This window comes from Phoenix dactylifera, chromosome 2 (assembly GCF_009389715.1).
Source record: "Phoenix dactylifera cultivar Barhee BC4 chromosome 2, palm_55x_up_171113_PBpolish2nd_filt_p, whole genome shotgun sequence".
In the NCBI taxonomy this organism is placed as follows: Eukaryota; Viridiplantae; Streptophyta; class Magnoliopsida; order Arecales; family Arecaceae; genus Phoenix; species Phoenix dactylifera.
The window spans coordinates 12,690,562-12,702,111 of NC_052393.1; the positions used below are offsets into that span (position 1 = coordinate 12,690,562).

Sequence of the window (11,550 nt, forward strand, 5' to 3'; positions counted from 1 at the left end):
TAAGCACTTTGGAAATTTGTCATTTTTCCATTGTCAACCAAACATGCCAAAATTACTTTCCTAGACATCCTCTTCGTAGGAATCTGCTTTTCAGGAATCATATTCCTAGGAAGAAAAATACTTTTCACGAACCAAACGAGCCCCAAAAAATTACTTTCCCATGAGGCGGGAATTACTCCATCTTTATTTTTTTCTTAAAGAAGCATTAAAAACCAAATTTTTATTAAGGGTATAATAAAAATTACACAACTTTTTTGGAAAAGCGGATAGTTAACCAAACATAAGCATTTTATAAATCTATCACTTTTCCATGTTTAACCAAACATGCCAAAAATACATTCCCAAGCATTCTCTTTCTAGAAATCTTCTTCCCAGGAATCATACTCCTACGAGGGAAAATACTTTCTGCGAACCAAACGAGCCCCAATGCATAGATAGAAAGGTCATTCTACTAGTGTATTTACCACTGGTCATAGTTGTGTGAATTAAAAGAATTAAATATGCAGAATATATATATATATATATATATATATATAGAGAGAGAGAGAGAGAGAGAGAGAGAGAGAGAGGGGGGGGGGGGGGGGGGGGAGGTTGTGATGCACTTGAGCACATTTAGCTCCAAATGATTCATAGTGGAAATCAACGATGCACCTTTCAAAATGAAAATCAACATTGTTGATCATGACCTGTAGGCCCATGTAAAATGCCGAGATACTTAAAATCATTTATTTAGAGGTGTCTTGCCTACGCATTAAGCGAGTACAAAATGAACATTAGCAATGTAGCAAGTAAGCTATGTTGTACATTATATAATTTGTAACTCTAGACCATTCAACTAAATTCTTCAAATTATATATGGGTCAAATTTCAGCTGATTTGGATGCAGTTAAACTATACATATATTAAATGAAGACATAGCATCATACCATCACAAATTGTTCATTTTTCATCATTTTGATAAATGGACAAAAATATCAAAACTGTGTGACCCTTTGGTTTTCATTTTGAAAGGTCCACAGTTGATTTTTCCCAGAAAGCATTTGGGGCCAAATGGACTTGAATGCATTCTAGCTTTCCCCTCTCCCTCTCACTCTATATATACATATGCATACACATACATACATAGATATAACCATACAATGGTCAAACAAAACTGGATTTCCTGTCAGAGCAAATAAATAGGCGCACTATAGAAAGCCAACGCCAAATCAAAGTGCAATTCATGTACAACTCAAGAACTACACTAAATGAAAAGAAACTATTGTTGGTTTGATTACTAAATGTAATCAGAAGACCAATCATTAGTAACGTACAAAGTCATGGACCTGATACAATAATTTACAGCAAACTACAAAACCCTCAATTCTAACCCTTCAAAATTACCTGAATATGACGGTGCTGCAGATACTGAAATTCCCGGTGAACTAAGAAAAGCCAATAACATATACATAGCTGAACAATATGAGATGAATAATGAGACAAGCTATTAAAAAGGAATAGCCAGTCATCTCTCTATGGATCCTATGAACCAGATTATTCACAAGCAAAAAACAAATCAAGCATTTATCTCTGAATTGCACTGGTGCTCTCTGTGGCAGCTTCTTCTATTCCAGAACATACCCGAGCAGCTCGTTCTATCAACTCTCTGCTCTTCCATTTTGTCCAGCTCGTTTGGTGCACTCTGCGAGCGACGAGGGGATTGTGCTTGTGTTTCTCCTTGGGGTTCATGGGATGAGCACGGGTCATCATCACAGTTGCAGGAGGGGATGGCAACAGAAGGGAATGGGCTGCAAGTGAGCGGACAAACAAGCTCAGAAGAAACTGCAGCCACACGGTTCTTCCGAATCTCAGATCTACAACCTGTTTCTGGTTGCTCCACACGAGGGCAAACAATGCATGGATTGCAGAGGCTGAGGGCGAGGTTTGGTTTGAGCCCCTTCGCTGGGGAACGAGCTAATTTAATAAATGAGACTATCCCATGTCGACATAGAGGGCATGGGATTGACCCAGGTGGGCCCAAGATTTCAGATGGGATATTGCTGGTTGAGCAAAGATAGAGTGCACACTTCACACAGAGTTCATGCCCACAGCCTGAAGATTAAAAAAATAAAAGGAAAAAAGCATGTTATAAGACAAGACCTCATTTATTTTGAGCCATAACACCACATAGAAGCATTAGGATGGGTGTTTCCATCCATAACTTTTGGAAAAATTTAGATCTCATAAAATTCGGTTACAATATATGAGTAATGCAGGCATAATAATTGTCGAGTACATTAGAGCTATATTTCAGATAATGGGAATGAGCTTGCCTGGGATATTTGAAAGCTTGATTCATCTGTTGATACTACATAACTCTGCTTTTCTTTTTCCATATTAGTGATGCTTTATATAAGGTAAACTAGAATTCTAAATGTTGTAACATTCAAGTATTTTTATGCTCCTACCTATACTTGTATGGTAATTTATGCAAGGCATCACAAATAACCATTCTAGGCATACAAAAGAACCCAGAAAAGCAAATTTATTTTGAACTCCAAAAGAAGGAATTGCTTCTAGAAAAGGAGCCATAAACATGAAGCCTAAAGAGATTTCGAGCATTATGTTCGACAGAAAAGGGCATCTCTCAGTGGACTGTTTTGAAGGTGGATTGAGCTGTGCATCTGACTAAACAGATTAGCCTTGCCCAACCTGAATTTGAAGCTAGTGCTCAATTTAGCATGAGATTTCATGAAACATATCACCCCTGGCCACTCCCACAAAAAAGTTACTGCCTATTTATGTCTTATCCATTATTAAGTATGATAAGACATCAAATTTTAGAAAAAAAGTGAAACAAAAAGACTCGTGAGACAGAAGGCCTTGGATATAAGGGAAGAGAAGCAGAATGAAGTGGAAAAAAAAATATAGAAATGACAAGGAATTCCTGCAATTCAATCTCAAATTGCTATTTTGTCCTTCTTTCTTTATCTCTCATCTTCTGTTGTTTATTTGAGGGAGTTGGACTACTTTCATTTTGTGAGACAGGATGGTCAAAGGGAATTCTGCCTTTAAGATTACTATCCAATAACAGATGACTAGAAAGAGAAGCTAAAAGCTTTTTAATTTCTTAATTTATAAGGATAACAAGAATCGTCTCCCTCTACAATGAAAAGAAATTCGAGTCAGCTGATTCTTAGGAACACCAAGATTGAGGTGCGCCACCAAGATGATTGGATTCAAGCCACCAGACTGCTGAAATCTTCCCCAGCAGAGTCAGAATTTCTAAGATGTCAGGAAATTTTTCATTAATAATCTTCAAATAAAAACATCAAGACCCTATATCAATTTAAAATGACTTAACCAATTTTATTTTTTTTACAAACGAAGAAAAACGCAAATGAAACAAGTTGTCATCCAAAAGAAAGTTAATAAAGGTTCCTTCACTTCGTTCCAAATAACTCTATCGACTCCTTCAATAGAAACAAATATAACAATAATACAAATAGCATGGACCAACAATCCAAAGTTTGTAACCTCAAATGCGATGGTTGTTAATGAATACTAAATAAGACATGTTTCCAGGCATCACCTCACTTTTTTAACATTCTAGATTATCACTTATGAGGTCTATGTGCCCTCACAAACTAGCATTCTAGATTTTTATGATTGTTATCGTCATCCATTTCTCAGAATTGCAATCCTTAGTATCATGATAGACCTCCATCCTCTACCAACACGAACTTCCAGCCTCTACCAACACGAACCTCCAGAGACTCTTCACATGCCAAAATCAAAAGCCAGTGCTGCAACAACAATCCTCTGGAACCAGCATCCAACTTCGGACATTGCCACTATCAATTATTAACTGTGACAGCAACATTTAACACTGAACCTCCTCCACTATCAAGAAGTAACTTCAATCCTCGGTCACCACAAACTTCTCCTCTGCCCCCATCCCCTCCCCCAACCAAAACATCCTCCTCCTTTCTATCAAGAGCACAATAAATTCCCCACATGATCTTAACAAATTCTGTAAATTGCTCCCCTCCACTACATCTATTTGGATTTGTTCATTCCCTAGATGATCTTAACATTTTTTTACACCATTTCCATCATACCAAACACCACAAACCAATTAGGCTTTCCACTCAGTGGATTCAAATTTAGTGAAGTTTTGTTCAATGAACTGAAGTTTTGCAGAAAACCAAAGAGACCCTCACCATCTAATTAGATCCACTAATTTCCTCTCACTGGTGTTTCTTCCATGCTTTTTATGCATCAAATCCTAGTGCCTTCTTGACATGAGGTTCAATCTTTACCCATAAAGTTCTGTTTTCAACATAAAAATAGAGCTATAAAAATCTCTCAGCAAATTAATGTTATATGATTGTACATGGGATACTTGGATTCACTTAACATATTTTCCATCACTACCTAACCATGGTTCTCTCACAGCTACACATCTCATTGCAGATCTTTGACTTTCATACAACATGATATAGTGCTGCTCTTATATCCACTTACTATATTATATCTACTAAAAACCATTTTATTTTATAATAGAGGATCGGTGGGGGAGCACTGTCAGGGTAGTGTTTATTCATTAATGATAACATAGGAGCTGCACGCATTACTTTTTTAATGTTGTAGTCCACTTACTGTTTTGGTATGTTAACACATGTACATAATATATATGATATATATGTTTTGTTCGTTTTTTGTCACCATTAGCTTGGTAATGTCTGAAATGCTTTTGGAATTCGTCACCCAATCTATGCTCATGAGCATATGCTCTAAGTATCTCTACAAGGGGGGAAAAAAGCTTACACCGATCTTTGTGAGCATCAAATTGTATGATCATGTTCATCATTAAAAGGGCATGATCATTTGCTGCCGCTAGTGCTGTCTGCTGGCAGCTGGATTTCACCTCTAACGTGATGCAAAAATGAACTATATCTCTTTGAAGTGGATAAGTCGGATATCCCGGTACTACAAATTTAGATACTGTACATTGCTACATCTACCACATGGATCACACATTTGTTACTGTTGACCTACTACAGTAAAGCAGGTAAAAGAAGAGACAAGACAATCCATTATAATAATCAGGCGGAGGTTTGGGAAGGGAGGGTCTGAGTCTTACCTTCAGCTGCTACACTGCAGCCTCTTTCCAGACAAACAGAACAGAGATCACCATCATCAGAAGATGCCGTTGAGGATTGCAACCCACACTCTCTGCAGAGAGGTGTCATAGGTTGGTTATTTCAATGTATGCATCATTTAATAGTTATAACAGGCAAACATAGATAAATCTAGATAAGCATTTTCTTAGGAATTTTATTTCATCTGTTCACAAGAAAGAGAGACTTGATTCATTGCTTTTTATAGTCGTCCTGGCTATTTTTGCATGTCATCAGTAACAATTTACGTCGACCGCCACAAACTAGTAATGTTTACAAATGCTAGAGATTACCTGCCATATAACCCACTCGGTTCACCAGTCCTATGCAGAAATTGGTGATTGGCTGAGGGATATGGGGCCTTACTGACACTGTTTACCCCTATGGTACTACATTGATCCCTGACTGTTACATCGTACCAGTGAACTAAGAGGTGATAAGGTGGGAAATTGGTAGCAGTACTCTAAAGCTTAATGTAAGCTTCAGAAGCAAACAGAAAGGATAGAGATTGATCTAGGTTATATGCTAGCACACCATTAACTTAGCCATAGTCTTAAAATAGAACACCAAAACTGCGCCTTTTCACTCTAAAACACCTATTTCCGCTTCTTAATCTCTTAATCCATGCCTTCCACACTGGACAGAGCTACAACCTCTGATCTAGATGGGCTTAATAAAGAGGCACCTAATCGACTACTCATGTGCTTCCCAATCCATTGTTCACCAGTGACTGGAACACTTGATCTATTGCCACCATAATCTGTCTTTGTGCTACACCCATTCATCCTGATCCGCATATATTACATCAATTTTCACCACAGATAAGATGATGTGATGCCAATTTGAATGGATGGGATAGCTTAGCGAGATGTGTATGAATGGCAGTCAAGTGTCCAAGTATAATAGTTTTGCAAGAAACTTTGAAAGAACAAGGAGAGGAGACAAAATAGTGTGAAAAGCTGCTGGAGATCAAATTTAGTACCAAGTCCTACAAAGTAGACCCAAATCAGCTGGGATTGTTTATAGCAGCTGATATTCTAATGCAACATATCCCAAGAAGGAAACTGTTATAAGCACTAAAATCTGGGAGGTAGAACGACTGCATGTACTAAAGAGGAACAAAGTGGAGAATAGCATATGGAGGTGCAAACACTAAGATGGATATAATGTGAGATGAAAAAATAAATAAAAGCTCTAGAGTTCTATGACTAGAGGTGAAAGTGATAGATGATGGAAAAAGGTATGGCATTTGGTACCGGTATTTAAAACCTTGATTTAGAGGAATCAAAGCAGCATTGAAGAGTAGTCAAGTCCAAAGATAGTTAAGTATGATCCTTGACAATCATAAGAAGTGAGCCACATTAAGAAGTTAGTGTAAAGCATATAAAAAAATATTGCTAGATGATTGTGAGCCAGAAAATTAATATCAGATTTCAAAATAAGCAAAATCAAAAAGAATGATATATGATATTGAAAATGATTAATTGGAGAGATGGAAACAAGAGCCATTTTGCAAGCAAAATAAACCATGTTGGACTTTAAAAGCAAAAGAAAACGAGGAATGCGAGACTGGATCAGTACTAAAATTTTGAAACTAAGAGAAGACTTGGCTACAATGTTATCAAGATCACTTCCTTATATCAGGCAACCAAACACCCCATTAAAATTCCAGGTAGGCAACTGCCATAAGTCTGCTAGTTTAACTCTTTCAACAAGAGATTATGGTTGATCAGGAAGCAAAGCAGAGTGGGGGAGGAACTCACATGGGGAAAACATATATTTTTGGCAATGCAGGGGATTATTTGGCTGCAAAGAATGTGATTGCATTTATTTGAGGACTTCCAACAAGATGCTGGGTACAACTAAGAAATATAGCATCAGATTGGTCATGAGAGTTAGGTCATTACATATGACTGCGGCAAACATATGAAAAGTTTTCCTGATTCATGATACATGAATGTCAACATTAGGAGTGGATCTGAGAGTTGATAACAGTAAGATCTGAATTCTTGGATAAAGCAAAATATTTTGCCTTGATGTATGGGCTATGCTACACAAGAGAGCCAAAATAAATAGCTTCCTTCTAGTCATATTTTGACTTGAGACTGGACAAGATGGTTTTGCTTGTTTTAAAACATATGCTCTCATATGTCCCTCAATATGACCTGGGATTCATTCAAAAGATACAAAATATTGGAAACAGGGTACCAAATGCATTAACTATGACATCATGGATCTTCTTGGTAACTTGATAACTTCTTATGATCTCCTATATTTACATCACTAACCAAAAAAGTTCCACAAGTATTCGATATAACTACGAACTTAAACAATCTTATTAGTTGATATTAATATATCAAGTTGACATGTAGTATATCGATATGCTTAAACATAATTACGTCAAGTTAAAAAATTTGTTTAACTTGTTAGGAGCAAACCATATATCTATGGCTCAAGAAGGTGAGGAATGGGTGATGGAATCATGGTCTGGAATTTTGGCCCCAAGGCATATTGGTTGTGAAATGGAAAATCAAGCTGAACTAGCTAGATTCCTTGTTGGCCCATAATCGGTAGTTTCAAGATAAGAATAATCATTTATATGCACATGCATACAGGTTCCTCTAACCTGGAAGATATATGGAACAGACCTTCCCAATTAATGCATGGGTCCCACTTGAAGCACACATGCACCCGGAGCCCATGTGAAGGTTAGGAGAGGCAGTTCAAAAGGTGTACAAGAGAGAAAACATAAAAGAAAATGAAGGTGCAGCTCTCCTTTTGAATTTAGTCCAAGGACTTTTGTCTGGACACAGTCTCTTGAATGCTTCTCACCATACAACTTCAAAGATGTACAAAAACTAACCAAAATGGGCCTTGGTTCACAATAATTATGATTTGATTGCTTCATTAGTTACCATCAATTCATAACTTCCGATAACCTGTCTCTGAATTCTCAGGCAGATATCCATAATTTTAGTAATTAATACAAAATGTACTAGAGATGTAATATTTCTTGACAAATTGTAACAGTGTCACACTTTTATTCATCTTCAGATGTAGTTTATTTGGCATCTATAGGATTGTGCATTTGTACGTGAAGCAAACTAGCTTTCGCTGCAGGTCGTTCCATGGTCAACCTTTTTATGGACAAAAGGGAATGGATCTAGTGACTCTTTTTGATAATATATGCAAAAGAAGATGCTGATGAGCGCCGAACGAACATGATACATGATAAGAATGCCACTTTTCAATGATGCTGCATAAGCAAGAGGGCAAATATAAATGGCAGCCATTGTACCTTGCTATGTTGAGTATGCTCATAAGAGGCAAGGAAAGATAATTTGATGGGGTAAACGTTGGTATGGTTGAAACAGAATCTGGTGATAGTAATGGCTCCAGCCAATGACGTCCCCATATCCTAGCAATGTCAAGTGGAAGCCATCTGAAAAACAAAAAACAAAATATGATTGTCTTAAGCATTAGGAAAAAAAGGATCCACTTGGAAGAAGAAGAGTAACAGTTAATAAGTCTTATTAAAAACAACTGACAAAGAAGGAATGATTACCCATTGCAATTTAATGTCAACCTACTAGCACCTCTTGCAAGAAGTATCTGTACAAAGAAATAGCTTCAAATCAAACAGCTAAATAAAACAAAACAAACCATGCATCTTTCAGATAACAGACATGATATTTAGATTTACCTGGCAACATTTAAGGTTCCCTCCACAAGCTGCATAATGCAATGGAGTGCTTCCAGCCCCTGCCACATCCATGCGACTAGAAACCATTACCTTGTGAAGCAAACCAATAGCAACCAATAACTGATATACTAGAAATTAAAGAATACCTATCAAATTCATTGTTGAGCTATAATGAAAAGTCACTGACGAGACATTGGCACCTAAATCAAGCAACAGCTGTACGCAATCAAAATACCCGTTCAGAGCCGCCATGTGGAGAGCTGTAATGCCACCATCTGCTGGCTTGTTTATGAACCTCGAAAGCACACTGCAACAAATAAGACACCACTCAGCTCAAATGAAATTTTTTGATATCAGGGCTTCTTAAGGCATCATGTAACAAATAAAGCAAAGTCTGACGCACATTTGATCATGTTTACGCCCTGAAGAGGAATCAGGGCTGCTATCCTTGCTGCCCGCATTGTCGCCACCATCCTTGGACAAAGCTGTCACATCATAGGGAGCACTCGGGACAAAGTCGGCAGCTAGCAGCCTAATGCATCTTACATGCCCATCGGCTGCGGCAAAGTGAAGCGCTGTCCTGCCGCTCAGGTAGTCTGCCCTCGTAACCTTCAAATCTCACAAACCATTTCTCAAAAACACTCCAAAACTAAATTAGATTCTTAACTTTCCCAACATAAGAGGTAGAATCCGAAGAAAACTAACACATTCATGAATTCATACATACATTGCTTCTGAAGAGCAGCAGAGTCTGCACCACCTCCCAGTGCCCATGGCGGCATGCTTGCATCAACGCCGTCTTCATCACAAAATTACCAAAAAAAATCACAACATTTTAAGAATCATCTAAAAAGAGGGTGGTTCAAGTTTGATGGGCAAAAAGAACCAATCTTTAGATACCTGGCCGCAATAATTCCTCGAATTCACCTCGGCGCCGTTCTCGAGCAGCAACATAACGATCTAATCAGACGATCCATGGAACCAACTCAACAAATGGTGCGGAAATGCTCAAAAAGATCGAAACTTTTTTTTGCAAGAAAAGGAAAAGAGGAGGGGACCTCGTTGTGGCCCTTGGCGGCGGCGAAGTGGAGGGGGGAGTTGAGGCCGCCGAAGGTGGAGTATTTGGCGAGGCAAGGGTTGAACTCGAGCAGCATCCGGGCCTCAACCAGATCGCCGTCCCTCGCCGCCGAGACCAGCCGCTCGCCGGAGGCGGAGCACCCCAGCGAGTTCCCCATCGGATCCCAGCTGCCGATCGGATCTCGCTCGGCCTCGGCGGCCGGGGCTTTATACCCGACGAGGGGAAAGGGGCGGTTTTAGCTTCGCCTCCACGGAAGGGCTTTTCCCTTTTTGATGAATGAGGGTACGCGGCCCCCGGTCCGCCACCACGTCCCTTTTCGGGGACGGCGGCCCAACAGCTGAAATTAGACGGCTGTGATGGCCCGGGGGGTATTGTCGGGAGTCGCACAACAGGAGCAGTAAATCTATCGACTTCGGATGGCGGTCGGATTTATGTTTGTTCGGCTGGGATTTTGGCGCCTTGGCGCAACGAGAGGAAGGAGGTGGGTGGGGGTTTGATTTTGTGGGAACCCGTGGGGTAGGAGATGGCTGTGTTTCTTTTTTGTTAAAAAAAAATATATATTTTTTTAGTTTGTGGGAACCCGTGGGGTAGGAGATGGCTTTTTTTTTGTTAAAAAAAAAATATATATTTTTTTTTGTTAAAAAAAAAAAAATATGTATAACGTGCATCTAAGAGAAGTTGAGTGGACTCAAGTTTTGGATTCTATTATTTTACCAAGTGAGACATTTCTAGATCATTGCAATTCATCATCTTATGAATACATTTTTATTTTTAGTTTGTGTAGTTTTTATTTAATTCATCTACGTGAAGAGCTAAATTAAGGATATAGTTTTATTAAAGGATCTATAATTTTAAGGATGGACGACTACAGCAGCACCTCACTGCAAGACAGAGGATCATAAACATTATAGGTGTCATGATAATAGAATCAGTAGTAGCTAGTAAAATGAATAGTGCCAGCATGGCACAGAATTATTTTTTTAAAAAAGATGCATGCTATCCAAGGGGGAAGTAATATGAATGTTGTTTGCAATTTTGAAAGTTTGTAACCCAGAGTAACTTGTATTGTGTGAGGTATACTATGCAAGAGGGAAGCAATACATAATGTGGCCTGCAATTTTGGAAGTAATCCACCATTGGCATGGCAGGGGAATATAGTCCATTAAGGTGATTTTTTGATTACAAATTGGAGTCTAAAGTGGTGCAAGGCACTTGTTGGAAATCCTAGACTTTAGACAGATATGAGATGAACTAGTTCAAGATTATTGTTATGGTAATCACTGGAATTCTAACTTTTCCAAGCAATTTCTTTCTTGGTTAGATCAAGGAAACTGCTGTATAATTCAATGCAACAATGAGAGACAGAAAGGTGGGGGTGGGCTATAAAACTAAAATTGCCATTTCCCTCAAAAGATAAATTGAATTGCCATATATCTTGATTTAGTATTATTTCTTTTAAATTTAAAACATGGTTGATAATTGCTGCATTTGGCTAGGTAAGGAAAATCAATCTCCATATAAGTGGCTTGTTTTCACTACCATATTGAAACTCTCATTTCAATTCAGATGAGGTCTTTTTTCTGTTTTTTCTGTTTTTTCTTTTTCTT

General features: G+C 38.3%; 1 protein-coding gene across 1 annotated transcript; it reads right to left on the reverse strand.

Annotated features, from left to right (window-relative positions):
• Nucleotides 1–1,165: 1,165 nt before the first annotated feature.
• LOC103714157 (probable E3 ubiquitin-protein ligase XBOS33) lies at nt 1,166–10,325 on the reverse strand. The gene is made up of 10 exons (XM_008801317.4): nt 9,924–10,325; nt 9,766–9,825; nt 9,593–9,664; nt 9,269–9,474; nt 9,012–9,172; nt 8,866–8,924; nt 8,728–8,774; nt 8,461–8,604; nt 5,126–5,217; nt 1,166–2,091 (listed from the first exon to the last, which is right to left on the reverse strand). Exons 1-10 carry the CDS (start codon nt 10,098–10,100, stop codon nt 1,556–1,558), a joined length of 1,554 nt encoding a protein of 517 aa, XP_008799539.2. The 5' UTR covers nt 10,101–10,325; the 3' UTR covers nt 1,166–1,555.
• Between the last annotated feature and the right edge of the window lie 1,225 nt (nt 10,326–11,550).